At 40.0% G+C, this 19,550-nt stretch overlaps 1 protein-coding gene across 1 annotated transcript in view; it reads left to right on the top strand.

Annotated features, from left to right (window-relative positions):
• LOC139734935 (transcription factor AP-2-alpha-like) overlaps nt 1-19,550 on the top strand; it is a 123,130-nt gene that overhangs the window by 66,406 nt on the left and 37,174 nt on the right. Inside the window, exons 5-6 of the mRNA XM_071645712.1 lie at nt 5,113-5,173; nt 6,590-6,592. Coding sequence (XP_071501813.1) covers nt 5,113-5,173; nt 6,590-6,592 — 64 coding nt within the window. The remainder of the gene's footprint in view (nt 1-5,112; nt 5,174-6,589; nt 6,593-19,550) is intronic.

The raw sequence follows: 19,550 nt of genomic DNA, 5'->3' as shown, positions 1-19,550 counted from the left end.
ACATGTATTTATGTTAAGTTTATTTTAATATACTATACCTGAGCTCTAGACAGGCACAGGCCGATTTCGTTCTTGATATGATTTAACTAACTCCATCACCAAGAAGAAGTTGACTTTTGTCTCACCATGTAGCCTTGCGTCCCAGACCCATTTGTGATATTTTCACTTTGACTGTGGATTTACTTTGTCCCTAGGGTTACGTTTCAAGAGCTGAATTTCCCAGTATTTCCATCATCCATTACATGGATGTCATTGCTAAAGATAAAGTGAGGCAGATACCTAACTTTCGTTCTTTCTTGTTTCCTAATACAAATTAAAAGATTAAAGAAGAATATCTCCTTCTTTCCTCCTTTTTCTCACTATTTCCAAAGAAAATTTAGTGTTTGCGCTAGCAGACTAACCCTATACGGGTCGAAAGCTTTTAGAGTAGCAAGCCGTCTTTCCATTGAAAAACATCCGTCTGCAAACAGTTTGGTAGACGTGGGGTGACCTTACAGGTGTGACGGTCAAAGCGAGATGAGTAAATCAGTTTGAAATCCTTTATGGTATAAGCAAGCTATACCCCACTCCCGATGTTTTTTTTTTGGGGGGGGGGCAGGGGAGAGAACAAAGTATTCGCTTTTTCCTACTTTGTAGCGTCGTATAAGTCATTATCTATTTACGAATTTGAACCATGGACTGTAAGTCGACAACTTTGTGTGATGAGGAGCATAGGTGTGTTTTGTCATGCGTGTTTTTAGATATTGGGTTTTGTTACTATGGTGATTAAGGATGAGAACACAAATAATGGATTGAAATCGCTAAATGGAGTCAAATTTACCTGCATTGTGAGTAACATTGTACAGAGATGTATTTGTAATGAATTGACAGGGTCTGATCGTGTCCCGACTGTGTTTTGTCTGATCGAATATGCTAATCAGAAGCAATGCAGCGGACGCAATGCAGGCGTTCGCGCGCGAGAAGTCATCATCGTTACCAGCATCATCACCATAGCCACGGTCGCTGGGAGCAGGAGGGACTCGGCTCTTCCCGAGAAAGTGCACCTCAACTCTCCCACCGCCGGACGCTTCCTCTGTCCCTTTTGTGTTATTTATACGACGTATTTTCAGCCGCCATTGTTTGAGGAACCTCGTCTCCCTGTTTGCTCTTGATGTTTACCAATTCTTGTCAGTTATGTATACCAAATAAACTGAGGTGCTGGAGACCGTTTCTTGGGTGTCGGCAAAGCTCCGCTTCTCCCCACGTCCAAAAAGAAGCTGGCTCGCGCGGTTGTGTATAATGTGAGGGGTCTGTGCCATAACCCTGACCGCACTCCTCTGCTTTCCTCCAGCTTTAATAGAAGTCGATAAACGCGTTTTCTATCGCTCAGTGTGTGCCTTCAGCACGTGGTGGCTCTACGCGCTGACGTTTATTTAAACATGTGTAAAGCGAGGCGTGAATGAAGGGCAAAAATTTCTGAATCGTCAGGGGAGATGTCTTAACTATTATAGCGAGGCCCGTCTACGTTCCTAGCGGGTGAAAAGTGGGGAGGGGTGAGTAGGGAGGGAAGGTAGGGTGCAACAGGCAAGGTTGAAATTAAAGTTTTCCTTCTACCGTCAAACCACGAGCAGAGCATGTCGTGCTCCACATATCTCGACAAACTGCGACTGAATTTCTCCCGTTGTCCGGCTTCTAATCCACGTATTTATCTTCCATCATGGGCCAATTTTGCAGTGTCCTCAACTAAACTATGTTTTTTTTTCTTCTTCTTTCTCCATCGTTCATCAAATAAGCCAGGAATGGTACCATTTCTCAAGCGCGCTAGCCACACAAAGTCAAAGCACTCTGTCGAGAAGTTGTGATAACAGTTTAGTCTTCCACATTGATGGCTTTTACTCCACATAATCCAAGTCGAGCAGCCATAATTGAAAAATAGGCCAAAATCTATTTCTGTTATTTGCGTTTTTAAGATCCGGGACAAAAGACAGCAGAAATAGTTTTATTTGGACTTTTTGATAGATGATTTTGATGACGTAGGGGGCATGGCCGCTGTCTAATCCACTTGTAGAGGTAAGGTTGACGTAACGAGTTCATTGATTGCTCGAACGAAGATGAGAATGATGCATAAAGGTAAATCTCAATAAACCAGGTAGGCATTGTCGGGTCAGTTATCTACGCTTTCATGCAGCGCCGTCCTACATTTTCGACGTTACATCTGTATTGCTCCAATTGTATTTTCTCCTGTTGCTGTTTTAGTCTTGGTTATCGTAATCTATGATGTTCGCATTGAACCCCTAAGATACAATAATCATGGCACAGGTTGCGTCGAGGGCATTTATGAAAAGAAAAGTGCATGGTCCATCCCATGGCCTGATATAGGCCCTATTGTGTGCGACCGCTACGACAATCTTCTGTACCCTATGTACTGCATGAATTGATACCCCTTAACTCCTTTGAAAGTGTGAAATCCATAATGTATTTTTTAATATTCCTCTAGTGTTTACGGACTCTTCTTTGTCTTTGCTTAGTTTTATGAATGTTATTGAAATAAATGATAATTTACAAAAACGACAAAAACACTATGACATCAAAGTTAAACAATGTTCATCATAATTTCCTCTGTTTCGCACCTTCTCTTGTCTGAATTCTATCTTCTTTTGTTTTCTCTGGCTACCTGTGTTTTTGGAGACTCATATAGGAAAATCTAGCGCAAGTGTTGGTGAGTTGCACATTAATCCACTGAGGTCTAAAAGGTCATTAAAGACAATGGTGCCGACGAGCCTTCATAGCCTAAAATGTTTTGTCTTCCCACGTTGTCACTACCACCACTTGACTACCACCCCCCCCCCCCCCCCCCCCCACCATCGTGGTGATCGGAGAAATGCGATATGTTCTTCGGAGTCCGCAATGAGCATCCTGCTGATTCTCTCCGCATTCTCTCAAAAATAGCAATTACTCCGTGTAAACACAACCTTCTTTTTTTTTTTCCGCGGCAGAGCGACCTCGTACGGATTCCTCGAAATAGTGAGCAAGGTCGCTTCAGTTCATTTCTGTGTGTGATGGGACATTCGCGTCCCGCCTTGATTTGAACTCGGCGGGCCTTTATACGTCACAATAGTTCGACAAGTTACGATACTTTTCGTTGGAGCCAAACCAAAGGCCGTTCTGACCGTTGACTGTCGAATACCACAACGTCAGATAAAGAAATGGACCTCGTATTTAGATTTTATTCTCATTAAGAATAAGAACGTCAAAAACAAGATTGCGCAATATTAATACGTGCAGTGCGTTTGTCTCATTTCACCATACAAGTCATTAAGCAATGTGTCTATTTCGCCAACCACTAGGTTTGCCTCATAAAGGATTATGAATTTCACAGATATCAGCTGCAGGGCTCATTAATTCACCTCTAACTGAAATAATGTGTACGTCAATTTCTCTAGCTATAACTGCAGATGTATATTATATTAATGCCCGTCATTTCAGTACCTTTACTCAGACCTAATGACCAGACCTTTACCTTTCCACTTCGAGAATTAAATCTCAACCTTGAACATTGTGACTTCAGTAGTGAAATTTTGTTTTATCATCGTAGTAGAGTAAGGTATAGATGCTTTAATAGGGAGAAAATAATGGCGACAAATAGCGTACAAATAGTGTAAAGATTTGTACAGGTACAATCAAATATTGATAACCAAAATATTATCACACAAACGCGCCGTTTCAGAAATGAATGACTTTAATAGTACCCTCAATGGGGAATGATTATTGAGAGCAGTAATTACGGTAGCTCAAACATTTCTGCAAAGCCTTTAACAATCATTAACAGCAGCAGTTTTAGTTTGATTTTATTTTACACTGGTTTCATGTTGATAAAGCTCAGACACCTCACTACGAAATGCTGTTGATCGGGGCCTTTAACATCTATCCTTTATTGAACGCGCGAGCACACTGTCCATTCCTTTCTCGTACCATGGAATAATCGAACTCTTCTCCCTCGGTTCCCGTATCCAGTAAAGCAATGCCGTCGCTCTCCATCTGTTTTAATTAGTGTTTTCGGTGCGGTTGTGCTCTGCCGCGACACTCCGGATCGTCTTACAAGTCCCCGGACCTTCAATCGTCGCGAATATCTCCATTATTATTTTCTATTCGCTGCAAAAATGTCACAGAAAGTTGTCGTCTTTCATCGCAGTGGGGCGCGTGATGTGCGTCAAGTGTTACGCTGCCCGCCCGTACCGTCGTAGTTGCCCAAACAGTGGACGAGAGAGGGCGGTAGTCCCTCCTCCACCACAGCAGCCCCCCCCCCCCCTCCTCTAAGTAAGACAGATACATTCTAGTCAACTCAAGTCTAGAGGTATTGATAACTCCTTGGTAAACTGAAGACAGTACCCTATACTGACAAAAATAGTTCTTTGTGGCCATCTCAATCTCAGACACAGAAACATAGTTAAAGTTTCAGAGTGACCGGTGTCTTAATTTCAAGTGCTCACTAAATATGAGTTATTTAGGATGAAGTCCAACATAGTTTTATGAGCACGTAGACATGCACTCAATGTACATCTTAATAATATTCTTACACGCCATCCACAACTCATTCTATCTTTCCACAACCATTACAGCATTGTTCATAAATGGCCCCATCAGTATTGTCCGTCATTACTTTTAATATTAGTATTCCTTTGTATTGTCAGAGGTATACCAGAGCAAATTTGAGAAATCACAATCTTGGGCATGCTGCTAGGCCAATGTGCCTATTAAAGGAATTATATCTTACAGTCTTTTCGGGTTTCTTTGCTGTTGTATGTGATGTGTGTGTTTATTCATATAGCAAAACTGATTTGTATTGAAGCATCACCTTTTTCATCATCATCATCATCACCTTTTTCATCATCATCATCATTATCATCATCATCAGAAGAAGAAGAAGAAGAAGAAGAAGAATGATAAAGATAACATTTACAATAAATGAAAGTCATAGGCCTATATTCTATGATCTTAATGTTGTTAGTTTGAAGTCTCAAATATCATCACCGTTGTCGTCAATTGTCGCAGTAATAGCAATGTATGCATAGCAGTCGGTGTATAGTGGCATATAAATGTTAATTTCTTCTCGTTATCTGTCTTGTCTTACAGGGGGCCCATGACGATGCAACAAATTACATCCATGGCGAGCACCATTCAGTCATTAGAAAAGGTAAGTTAGTAAAACATCATCCTCTCCACTCAAATTAGGCTTAAAGGGAGGAAAATAACAAAGTATAATTTTTATTTTTATTTTTTTGCAAGACTATATCGATCATCATGTATGTGAAGATCTAAACTACTGTATGTTATGACGATCATAACCGTTTGAAAAGTACACAAAAGGAGCGGATGAAAGAATATGCCCGATGGATATATTTCGGTTGCAGCATCGGCAACAGACCTGCAAAATCGACAAAAGACAGACTAATATTGTTCCCTTAAATAAGGAGGAAAATGCGTTTTGATAATCTGTAATCGTGGATGATGCATGACGGACCACCTTAAAGAAATCACAAGAACCATTTTAGATGTCGAGCATCCAAGTAACACGAGAATATCACGAGTAATTTTTCCGCCATTTGAATTTTGAGTTCCACCAAATGGAATGCACACCCATACTTTTTTTTTCCTTTCTCTTATTCTTTATATTCTCAGCGTCCATTATACCCGAACAGTGACCGCAAAATATTTTCAATGCCAGTTAACATAGACGCGAAACTCTGCGGACGGCAGAAATACACCGACCGAAATATTATCGCCGATATAATCTGCCTGTACGCTTGCCCATTCCATTTTGGTATTCCGTGGTGGATTCTCTCTTCAGTCCCACACGGACGAATTAAAGTAGTGTGTGCTGGTGATCATTATGAAAAAAACACCGCGCTAATCCGACCGACCGAAAATCCCTTTACGACTCAGCCGAGGTGTGTGCGTCTCGTTAAAAAGGGTAGCTTAATGGGATTTTAAACTAAATTACCCTCATTCACACTTCTGCGCCTTTTTTCGTGTTCACATCACTCCTCCTTTCTCCTCGCCCCCCCTTTCGTTTTCTCTTTATGTTTTGACCATATTTTTTTCCTTGCCAAGATTGTACACTAGAATGTCAATGTCCTCGTCGGTCAAGGGTCGTTTAACCTTAACTCACCGTGTAGAAACATACTGGCTCTTACGCTGAAATGGGTTTTAACCATTCTGTCAGTGGGAGCGTGTCACATTGGGCATGAATGCAGCGCATTGAGATTGGGGCGAATGAGCGCAGAAATTACAGCGCGTTAACGATGCCTGGATGCGCGAACGCCTCCGACATTCGAAGAGGGATCGTCGCTCGCACTTAGCTTTCTTTTATGGCTAGTCTTAATGCTCCAGTCTCTTTAATGCATGATTAAGACTATGACAGAAAAAAAAGAGACAACATTCACTTACAGCGGACAGTGTGATGGCTATATAGAGACCCTATACATTCTTCCTTAGCCTGGTGGCCAAATATATTTTGGGAAATAATGAGAATTTTCGTGTATCCGCTTACGAAGTGCTTATAATGTGTGTATTAACGAGTATCGAAAACACACACAAAACATGAAATAAGCCGGTACTTCTTTATGCATTATACTTACATGATCGTGCATGCGTGCATTGTGGTGTAAATGCGTCAATACATACATACACGATGTGCATAGATCATACCTCTCTAAATACCTTGCTTGAAAGACGCTATAATCTTATGCGGTTTTTAGGAAAGCTGTTTTCGTAAATCTGATAATCCAAATCTTTATCCTCTTCACTAGGATTCACTTCACATGTCACTTGTCACATTTTCTCAATTTCCATCTGAAAATGGGAATCACTGAAATAATCAAATCGAGTGCCCAAACACACTCTTTGCACTCAATTCGCTCGTCTTTAGTGCGTCTTCTCAAAACGCGATGATAATATCATAGCACATTACAAGACTATATGACCAACAAGACAGCTATCATCCCTTAGAATAAATTGTTCTCATTATAAATAAAAACAATGTAATAGCTGGATGAGGAGATAGAAAAAGTACGTTCGTGTTTGTGTGTGGGTTGCTGTGTGTTTGTGGGTTTTATGTGCCTTGCTAGACTATAATATATGAGTGTACTTTACTTACTTTGGTAATTGTGGAAGCTAATCTTCAAAGCCCTCGTCTTACCGAAATCAAAAAGAGGAAATAATCTTTTAAGGAGGCAATGTATGGGATAATGCCTTATTTTATTTCGACGCTAGACTGAAAAAAAAAGGTGGGGGAGTTGGCATTTAAGGAGAAGAACTCGCATTTGAGCTCGACGATAAGAAGTCTTGTGGAACCGATGGAAAATGCGGGGCTTATGGAGGAAAGGTCCTGTGGGATATAGTGACGTGGAGTCCTCTGTTGAGCTTGATGCCGGGGAGTCTTTGCTCGCTAGCCATGTATTCATCTACCTACATAGATGGAGATTGCTATCAATCAACCAAAAACGCAGAAAGTGTCAGTCAAGCATCGTATTTGCCTATCTTCTTCTTTTGGCTTTTGCTATAACTATATTTGACTGTATATTGAAATATTATCTACCCATCTATCTGTCTATCTATCTATCTATCTAACTTTCAACCTAGGTATTTATCTGTATCTATGAATTATGAATATACATGTATATACATAGCTAAATGGAGAGGTATACGCACCCACATGCATATTTACTTATCATGATATATACAATTATATGCATAGAGCTATCTTTCAATATAGAAACAAAATGTATCGTAATGTAGATAGATAGATAGATAGATAGATAGATAGATAGATATAGATAGATAAGTAGATAGATAGATGGAGAGGGAGAGAGAGAGAGAGAGAGAGAAGAGAGAGATAACTGAATAGATTGATTTATACATTTATATTCTTTATTTCAGTAAGGAATAGGGCGAAAATGAAAGACATAGCTAGGCGTACGGAGATAAGAATGATGATGAAATGGAATCAAAACATCCAACTATCCTTGCCAAAAGTTCGAAGAGAGCTGCAAACAGTGATTATTTGCAGGAGTGAATTGCGCCCGCCAACTTTTGTCCATTTTTTCCCCTCCTTATTTTCCATTCTGCTTTCTTGGCGTGACACGATTCCAGTATTGTTCCAGACAAATATGAAGTTCATTGGCCGGGAACCGACAATATGACGCAAATAGGGAAGTGGGGAGAGAAAAGGGGGTGAAAGACAAAGAAAGAGAACCCCGTCACCCCCCCCCCCCACCACCACCACCACCACCACCACCTCCACCCTATCCTCTTTATATTAGAACAGGTTCACGTATCATGTTTGGAAGTGCTGCTTCATCGTCATGTTATCACTTGTGCGTATAAGACTTTTTGAAAGAATACAAAGGGTTTAGTTTTTAAAGTCAATTTTCCGCTCCAGATTCAGTGTTACCCTTGCACAACAGATGCGCACCACACGCGTTCACCGTCCATGCAAGCAAGCACTCGCTGGTCTAGGGCGTTACCCTTCCAATACAACAAGTTGGTTCCCTCTTCAAGCGTTTTAGTACTCGTTTGATTCTTGTAATTATGTTTATTTTGCATGCATTGGACTTTTACTGCCTTCATAATACTGCTGATTTTAATAGAGACACCGCAAAGGTGTAGACAGTAATATGATAAGGGATATTGTCCAATGTAGTCTCTTCAGTGTTTTGTCACTGTTACACCAGAGGGCTCTGCCATTATTATTACCCTAGTATTGCCAGGTACCCATTTATACAACTGGGTCGAGAGGGACATGGTGGGTTACATCATGTCCAAGGACAGGCAATTAAAGGGGATTCGAACCCGGGATATCCTATTGAAAGTCAAAAGTCGTATCGACTATAATCATGAACAGTGCCCCCGGTGCAATTACAGCACTAATCGTAACAGCAGTAGCAGTGACTATAATGATGACATTGATAATGATGATCATGATGAAAATAATGATGATAATAATAATAATAATAATAATAATAATAATAATAATAATAACAATAATAATAATGACAATGATAATAATGATGATGATGATAAGAATAATAGTATTAATAATAATGATAATAATAATTAACAATATCAATAACAATATCATTAACAATAATGCATGTGTTGTTATTGTTCTTGTTCTGTGTATGTGTGGTGATAGTGCGTGTGCTAATTTATGACTTCGTGTAAGTCACAATTAGTGCAATTTTGCCTCCCATAGACACCGTAACCTTTTGTGTTGTGCCTATAATTATATTATCTTTGAATCCCGTCTGCAACAATTGTTTACGTATACAATGTCAATATCATCTTAGAATATTGGTGCAGAGTGGGTTAAAATCCTAAAGGCACAGAATCCCCTTCGTGCCGTCCCTCCCCTGGTTTTGATAAGGTCGGTTAAAATGCGAGAAATTTGAATTGATTTTCTTTGTTTTTTCCGCAATTAGTTTTCGCCTACCCTAAACGTACCCGTCCACCCTGGCCTACGCTGTTCTCGTTTCCACTCGCTTCGCGTGCGAAATCTTCACCTCACCGTGAAAACAGAACCCCGCCTGAACGCGTCTGGATAAAACGATTCGATACCAATGCGCCTTTATCACCATCAATATCGTAATGGCTCTACCCCCTTTTTAAGCCCCATCACCCTCTTTGGCTGAAGAAAGAATAATAATAATAGTACGGTGGGTGCCTCCAGAAAGGATGTTCGATTTCGGGCGAGATGACCAATATTTAGCAATCTAACTGATTCTTGTGTTTGCATTATTTTCGCGTCTTTGTAGTGGTTGTTCTATGGTAAGCCGCTATACGGTATGACACGCGGTGCACTTTACTCTTTTTTCCCCCAATGGCGTTGAACTGCCGTTCTGATCGATCAATTCACATCATACGCCTAATCCCGATCCCAGCCAGTCATAACACAAGTATGTAAATGTGAGACAATAATGTATACGACGCCTACATGCCACAACGTCACAAAAAATGTGTTGCTTATTTTAGATTCGGCTGAACGATATTCCAGTCTGCCATTGCAGCTGTCTTTGTGGTTTGTTCTTTTCTTGCTTTTTCGTTTTCTTTTTTTAACCAACAACAACAACAACAACAACAACAAACATTTATACCTGGAAAGAAGTGATGTCAACATACAATGTCACTTCCCATTAAAAAAAAAAAAAAAACAACCCCGAAAATCGTTCTGCAGTGAAACGCCGTTACCTATTAGTATCCTTTTCTCAGTAATATAAATTTGCCATGAATTCACAATTCTGGGCGATACTAGCACGGGAAATGCAATGAAAGAGGCATAAGTGTGAAAGAAAGGGAGTGTCAATTTTGCATTTTTAATGCAGACGAGTAATTTTCATTGATTCGTTCATAAATTCCGAAACCTGACATACAGACGCTCGAATGAAAAGTAAGTCTAAAATTTGCGGCAAAATTCCAAATTGCGCTGGAAATTAAGCGTTAAAGTTACTCCTACAGAGCGTCTGCAATGTGCCTGAGATTTGATTAGAGTCCAGGATGATCGAATAGAGCCCGATTTTCTACCACTTAAAATATCATGTGTTTCTATATCACGCGACTGAGATAGTTCTACTCAAAAGATCTCTACTGCGGTTATCTAAGCATTTGGTTACCTCTAAATGAGTTTGATTTGCATGTCTAAGATGTCCAACTCTCTCTACCTCCACGAAAGCAGGTAGCAAGATGGGCATGAAAATACTTTTCTTTTAACTCAGTTTTTTTTTTTTTTTTGCGTTACGCCTTATCGTACCGTTGTATGGAAGGTGGACACATACACTGCAAAAAGTCCGGTGTTAAATAGTGAACACCGAGCTGGTGTTAAATTTTCGGTGCTCATTTATGGTGTTAAATTAACACCTACGGGTGTCATTTCCAAATTTTAAACTGTTTTTTGAAGAGTTTCTTAGTAACTGCACTTCTTGTTGATTTTTAATTTAAACAAGACGATCAAGAATTTTACATTAAAATACTAGATTTTTGAAAAAATGTGAAAATAAATTTACACCAAAGTAACACCAGCTGGTGTGGTCCCTTATTGAAGCTGGACGGGTGTTAAACCATTGATATTAACACCAGCAAATATCAAATCAACACCATGTGGTGTCATTTTTTAATTAGCACCAGTACAGTGTCAAAATAACACCAGGTACAGTGTCAAATTAACACCACGAAGTGTCAGGTGAACACTTTTCAACACCATCACATGTGCATTTTTAACACCTGTAGGTGTGGTCCTTTATTGAAGTTTGATCGGTGTTAGATTTAACACCCGTGGTGTTAAATCTAACACCGATGTTTTTACAGTGTATTATACTGGGAATTCATAAATAATCATCTAACATTTCCTGACGTGAAATGATTAATCATCATATTCAAATGTTGAAATCTATCAAGCAGCTCCAAACCAGGGCGGTTTTCAGAACTATCCAAGTTCGTACTATTGATGTAAAATTTCATGATTCTAACGCTCTAATTTTTATAGGATTATGTGCAGTGATGCTGATTTAGAATGCAAATTAGGCAAAGGAAGTGAAGATGAAATTCAAACTTGCCATGACAGAGTTAACCTGCGCACACATGGCGTACCGCCTGAGATTCTTCGTCACTTAGTCCTAAGAGGATAGTTTTATCTTTCGAATGTGACAGGGACCTATCACCCACACAACAATACTGACCATTCATCCAGCGGTAATACACAGGCGCAAACTGAATAAATTATTTCTCTATTATCCCGCGTGATAAAAGGGGCGCGTGACAGCGAATGGTATATAGACGGAGTAGGGTGGAAATGGCCGTCGCCGTATCATTTCATACTGTGGTTGTTTTCGGTGTTTTCTGTTCTTAACTTTTAAGGGAATTTTATTATAATTCAGCAGATATAATTATGACCCACCTACATCACCATCTCCAACACACTTCCTAAATATTTCTCGATTTCTACTGCCTTGTTTACGGCGGGTCATAACGGGTGTGAAATGATTATGAATTTACTATCTTAGTAGAGTCATAGGATAAAATTGCTCAAAGTCGCATAAAATGAAATCATCCCTTGATCTTCACTCATCTCTCCCTTCCCTCTTTTTAATTCGGTTCATTTTTTCCTATTTGCCCTTATCTCTTTTCTCCCCCCCCCCTCTCTCTCTCTCTCTCGTAATACACACATACAATCAGCGCAAACAATTGCACTCACACATCCCACACACACACTGATAACCAACTGATTTTTTAGTTGAAATCACCTGTTCTGAACTGTCACTGTAGACTGCCCCCTCCTCCCTTCTGCTATTCAGCCCCTGAAACCTTTGTCCCAGTATAAAGTCTTTGTGTTATTATCATCTCGAAGGTCATTTCTCAGTCAAAGCGACACAGTGGAAACGCGGGAAGAGACTTGAAAATGACTGTAGATTCTTTATGAAAACCGCAAGCGGCTAGGGAATTGTAGAAGCGACGAAAATACCAGTTTCAGCATCTATGTCATAGAACAGTGGGTTGTCCACGTTAAGGCTGTTAGTCCCACATACTTGAAAATAGCGTTGCCATCTTACGCAAGACGGTTGTCCGGGTAATGATAGAGTTAAGATTTGTGCATGCCATTTAAGTAGGTGTCACATTCCTCGGCCAAAAAGACTTCTGTCAACCCGTCTGGCTCTTTTTACACTTCCTTCTCAGTTTTCTTGCAGCAATCAACCCAGAGAGAGGTCGAGGAACAAGACAGTGACATAGAGACAGACAAAGACATACAGATATACTGACAAACAGACGTACTGACAAACAGACAACCAAAGATCCAGAAAGTATATGTAGGGGAAGGGAAACTTGCCCCAAATCTATTCGACAATCGGGCAAACTTTCCGGCGCCTGAGCACTGTCAACGCCGTACTCCGTTAGCAGCGGCGCGCGACCTGGCCCTCTCACACCCTCTGCACAGTACCGACAAGTGATCCCATTACACGCGTTATGATGCGTGCCCGACTCGACTTCTTCCGTGTCTTCAATTTCTTCTCATTCCCGGTCCCCTTACCCCTCCCCCTTCCTCCCCCTCCCCCTTACCCATCCACTTTAACCCCCTCCCCCTCACAGTGCCCCACGTCCACTCTCCCCCTTAAAATCTTGTTTCCTTCTGAAAACAGAGAACTTCTTCGTAAAGACACCCCACCCCCTTTAACAAAGTGATAATAATGATGATAAAAAGTTTCTGTTGAAACGACACCTCTCCTCAATTTTTGGTGTATCGCTTCGTCGCTGCGGGCAGCATGGTTTTTCTGATAATTGTTGAATCATTGCGTATTTCCTGACAGTCGAAAGATAAAACTTGCTAGCAAAATCAGGGATTCTCCCCTGCTTTCTCCGAGGCGCATCTTCGTGGCTCACCCTGCGATGTCGTCCGGAAAATAGAGACAGACATGTCAGTAAGGAGATGCCAGAAACCAACTGGTTGGATTTGATTCCAGATATGATTACCCGCTTGATGAATGTTTCTATCAGTGATGACGTATCTTCCCCCATCAGACCCTGATAAGTAATCGTTTACTGGGATGTTATTAGTTTCTTGATTTTGTCTGCTGGTTTTCTTCCTGTAAGTCCCAGAGGACACAAATTCCTACAAAATTTTGGCGCGAATGGATTTACAGAAAACATAGGAGCAGACCAAGCTGTTTGATGTCAATGTGATATAAATTCAAACAGTGCTGCCCACAATGACAAGGCATAAATTTTCTGTCTACCTCCTTCGAATTAGAAAAGGACACTTTTTACTTTTAAGTTCATCGCAGAACTCTGATTTTACCACATATTACTCTGATTAGACTGCAGGGACTCCTGAAATTACACGTTGATGCCATCTTAATGCAGGGTGCCAGATATTGTCTTCTATAATACTTGTCTCAGCATCGATTTGCAACACGCTCGAAAACGTATCGGAGCAAAGTGAAAGACATGTAGCAGTTGAACCAAATATTCTGTGTTTCGTTTGTTTGAGAGCCATTTTTACCGTTGCTCTTGAATAGCAATGCAGAGTGAGCCCTCAACGTCATTCAGACGAAAGCGGCTGCATGATGAACGAATCGTCGCTTTACCCACGAGGATGTTATCACTATTAACTAAACGAGCTTTGTAAAGAATGGATGTGCTGATTATGAGAGGAAATGAAGGGGACATAGAATAAGAAGAAAAAGAAGAAGAAATCGCCGACATGTGATATTTTGATGTAAACACACATTACACGCCAGATCCGATTAGAGTTTTAATGGTTCCCAGCCTTACTAAAGCAATGCACACACAAATAAAAAAGGAAACTCAAAAGTCATCACCGTAATTGGTACGGTTTCCCCGCACAGCCATCCAATTATTTAAACCGATGTCGAATTAATGAACTTGGTATTTAGTGTGGAAGACCGACTGGGATTGAAATAGCCCCCAAATGATAAACGCCCGGAGCAAACACACGACATTAATAAGTTGAAGAAGGTTGATTTTTTTGTTGTTGTTGGTGGTATCTTATCTTGTTTAGGCAGCAGTGGTGACTAGTGGAAAGAGAAGGGGAATAGAATCGGGTAAATCTACTGTCACAATTGGCGTTTTATGATCAAGAATTCTATGGATGATCGTTCTGTGGTTGATTGATGATCGGGGGACAATAGACATAGCCCAGAGGTCTATGAAAGAGGCATGAATGGAAAGACCCGCGTTTGGGGTTCTTTTTCACACCCATGACCCATATTGGTACCAAGGGGAGGAGGGTGGGGGAGATGATTACCAACAGTTGACATTATATCGGCATATTTCCACAGTGATATCATTTCTCTCTCTCTCTCTTTTTTCTTCAAATTCGATCTTGAACGAATCCAAGCGTCATAAATTCATGCAATGTTTGCAGTGTGTTGGATGTTACATTATTTGTATCTACTTAGGGCGCAAGTTAGAATGAAAAAAAAGTCCACAAAAAATAAGCAAAATAGCAAAATAGTCTATAGGAACATAGCACACTGTCCTCTATTTTCTGGTTTTAGAGCTTGTACCAGCACTACCACTATACTTTACAAGTATACATAGGTACAGTCACTCAGCTAGAATTACAACTATACTACTATACGACTACTGAAGCTACTTCAGTTCAGTTTAGTTTATTTCTGCATTCTGTTTTCATTACAAGATATAACAATATTTGCCGATATGTCATAACTCATATGAATTGTTCCAACGCATTAATACACATTTTGGGGAACGATTGTAAAATGAAAACGTATGGGGAGAAAAATATACAGCAATGTCAAATGGAATGTAAATTTTTTTGTACGGTAAGAAACAGATCAGATTGGATGTAAAGAATAATGTGCACAATTTCATATGAAATTGGAAATGCAGGGGACCATCCTCATAAAGCAGAACTTGATTATAGATAGGAAGATTGCCCCTAAATAAACTTATAACACAATAAATGAAACTAGCTTAACTTCGAGTAGATATAGAGGCCCTACCATTGCTATTGCTATTGCTATTACTGCTGCAAATACACTACTACTCCGTACTATACCTCTACTACTACTACTACTCTACTACTACTACTACTACTACTACTGCTACTACCACTAGTAGAAGTAGTAGTAGTAGTATACTAGTAGTACTACCAGTAGTAGTAATATAGCAGTAGCAGTAATAGTAGTCCTAATGGTAGTAGTAATTATGATACATGTAGGCCTGGTAATGAAATGCTATGACCATGTGCTGTTGATTCTGCTGCTGTTTATCCTTATGTTATTACTCTTATCATTTTCTGTACAGTGTTGTCATGATTACTCTTGTTTTACACCTGCTATTTTACGATTTATTACTAATGTTGCTCTTCCTTCATGTGATTAGTACTACTACTGCCCCTCTCCCCCCCCCCCCCCCCCATCTCCCCCTCTATCTGTTTCGGTCACTCACCCCGCCCTGCTGAGTGGACCTACTGCTAGAGGTCATTGCGGCATTACCCCCGCCATGTCCATGCCCGTCGGGGTCTTGTGTTAAATCCCCCTATCATGCTAAACACGGCGATGGACGTGTAACCACAATTGTGCTTCGATAGGCCCTTAGTCCAATCTCGTTTGATCACTTACGGTTGAACTTGAATTCGTCATGGCAGATTGAGAAGGTGTACAGACAGACGTTAGAATAAGAGGAGGGATTCAGAGGGGGAAATGGGTTAATCGAAATAGGGAGGGGAGTGGAGGGGAGATACGAAGTTACTGGACATAATTAGTTTCAGAACTGAATGGTGTTCCACAGCCATCTCAAAAGATGATAATAACACTTTTTTTCAATGAATCTGTGTTTGATTTCTGTAATTTTTCATAACAAAGCATTCATCTGGCATGTACAGTTGTATGCAAACATAAAACACACACTCACACATGCACACAAGCATGCGTACATAAAGGGTTGGCTTTATAACATGTGTGATCGTGTGTGTATACATGCCGTGTGTGTGTTTGTGTTTGATATCAATTTGTTCGTTCGCTTGCGTGTGCTTTGTTTCGTTTTGTTTGCTTTTTTGTTTTTTATTTCTTGAAATAGAAATTTTGAGACGATGAAAAGGCAAAATACAAAAATGACCACAAAGGAATAGAACCAAAGAACAATACATCATTTTGTTTGTTTAAAATCTCTCTTTTTACATTTTGTGACTATTACTTCATGAATACTTTACTTTTTTCCGTGTCCCATCCATGCTTGTTTCCAATTTACCCTAAGGGCGAAAAGTGGTTATGAGTAACAGTTTAAAGAAACATATTCTGGTTGATAGCTAACGAGCTCGTTCGCAACTCTCCCATCCCTGCTGCGGTGTAGCCACATCACTTTCTCCAGCATCTGCACCTCCCGCCTTGCCGCGACCAATAAGCACAAGAAAGAGAGAGAGAGAGAGAGAAAAAAAGAAATGGGATAAAATCGATTCTTCGCCTGAAAACCACGTCGAACCTAAGCGGGAGCGAATTTTTGATAGATACGCGATTTTTCAAGCGATTAATGGAATAAACGTCAAGCAGGTCAGTTGGAATGTGCACTTTCCTCTCGTATCTTTCCCCACCCCTCCCCCTTCTCTCCCTTTTACTACCCATCAATGTGCTTGAAAATTCCCACATGTTGGTGCCCCTTGCTTGCTAGTTCTGCATGACCCCCAAGAGTTTAGACTTTCTGGTCTTAGTACTAAATATTTAGCACATTATGTTGATTTCCATCATCCTCATCGATTAGCTACGATGACTTCGAGTCCTGACAGCTGCCCGGGTATCTCCCCGTTCCTCATCCTCCCCATCTCGTCCAGCATCAAGTCACAACCACATTCCCCACTCTATCCCTCCCCTCTTTTTGTTAATTTCGTGTTTTCACTCTGTCGCCTCTGCATTCGTCTGTTTTTCTCCCCTGTCGTGAGTCCCTACGAGGATGAGACAAGGCACGCCATTTTCGATTATCCGCGCAAACGGCGATTACCACAAAGAAGGTGCGATGGCGGAAAATCGCTTAGACCTCGCATCTCCTTTCCCTCCCCCCCCCCCCTTCTTTCCTACTTTACCTCCGTGTTGGTGTTCAAGCAAAGATTAGCTATGCTCCGACACCCTCCTACGCCATGTATCACCGAAGGTTAACGAGGAATCATGTCAGATATCAATTAAACAAAACGGAGGAGAATGGAAATAAATTTTAAAAACACACACACACGCACCGCGTTTCTTAATTCTTGCCGTATAATATCAAATTTAAAGGGGAAGGCTAGTAACTGGTCAGTGGGAATCAGTGGAAATGCTGGGAGATGATTGTTCCAATCCTTATGGGATTCATTCAAGAGTACATTTTATATATATATATATATTGTTGTGTGAAAATTATTTGCTTCAGAATGGTCTCATATTCAAGTAATGTGCAATGTAATGTTTCCAGGTAAGCATGCCTGGTCAGTGACGGGGCATTAAACTGCACATTACTTGTATATGAGACCATTCTGAAGCAAATAATTTTCACACAACAATAGATATACAATGTACTCTTGAATGAATCCCATAAGGATTGGAACAATCATCTCCCAGCATTTCCACTGATTCTCACTGATCAGTTACTAGCCTTCCCCTTTAAAGATAACCGGGATGATTTACATTCATTTCGTGTCGTTTTATTTCATTTCCGACGAAAGTATACAGTATAACAATTGCACATAAACAAAGTAAAGTACAATGTTACATTTACATTATCCAAATGAGATATAAATGCACGTCGTTTGTTTACAATGAGACAATAAACATACTTTAAATGAAAAAAAAAATACATGAAATACATGTAAACCCGATAATTTCGTAGGAGCTCGGTAGTTTTACTGGACGCGTTATTCTAGGTGAGTTTAAGTAGATATTTTGTAAGAGATAGCTCTTTGGAGTCCAAATGATATAAATTTTGCTGTGTCCCTCTCCAAGAATAAGCCGAAAGAAAAGCATGAACAGATACTATCAGCAAACAAATACATGTAGGCCCTACTTTAAAGGTCCTGTTTACCTTTGGGAACAGTGATTTAAAAAATTTTCAAGATATCACTTTTGATGCATATGTGTAGGTCAGTTGTATCACAAAACATCCTAACATATAAAATTTTTGCAATAACGCCTAAAATACAAGGAGATAGCACTATTTTTCTCGTTAAACCATAACTGTAGACGGTTTAATCTGGACACATTTTCATTGTAACTATTGTTCACATTTTGTATATTTATACTTGTTCAAATCTTCACATTGGTTGTTTCTAGCCATAACTCACATTTTAGAACTATTTTGAAGCACTAATGCTGGGTTTTTGTTTCATCTGCAAATGGTAAATTATGCCTTTAATAGCAAGTATACAAGTCAATGATGTTTAACGAGGTGCGAGAAACACCCCTCTTTGGTTTGCTTTGTTTTTGTATTTACCCTTTTTCGTACTGTTTTTGATGCTGCATTCGTTAACGTCAAGCATGGCGAGTGTGTTTGTGCACGTGTATAAGAGTAGGTCATTGATGCTGATTACGTAGGTTAAATGATATGCAATTATGTTGTTTCATACTTTTATCATTTATACCGGTTTACTCCCTTTGATCTTGCATAATATTATTTGGATTATAACACGAGGGCATCGAAATATGTGTAGACCTATAGTTAAGATCGTGTTTGTTTTCAAAACGGCGTTGTGTTGTTGTTGTCAGTTTGTTATTGAGAGTACTGATTATTTACCTATCACTAGCTGTAGTCATAGCATTATGCTGATTGTTTTTAGTGGAACAGAACAGCGGTAGAAATAGTCCCGTCATTGGCGGTGCCATGAATGCAATGAATTGATGCAGTGGGCTAGAAAGAAATAGAGAAGATAGATAGATAGACAGATAGATAGATAGACAGATAGATAGATAGATAGATAGATAGATAGATAGATGGATAGATAGATAGACAGATAGATAGATAGATAGGTAGATAGATAGATAGATAGATAGGTAGGTAGATAGGTAGATAGATAGATATAT

Source organism: Diadema antillarum, unplaced genomic scaffold (genome assembly GCF_040938485.1).
Source record: "Diadema antillarum isolate AM-2024a unplaced genomic scaffold, OU_Dant_1.0 seq00000552_RagTag, whole genome shotgun sequence".
Taxonomy (NCBI): Eukaryota; Metazoa; Echinodermata; class Echinoidea; order Diadematoida; family Diadematidae; genus Diadema; species Diadema antillarum.
The sequence above is the reverse complement of the archived record's forward strand: the minus strand, read 5'-3'. Positions and strand labels throughout refer to the sequence as shown.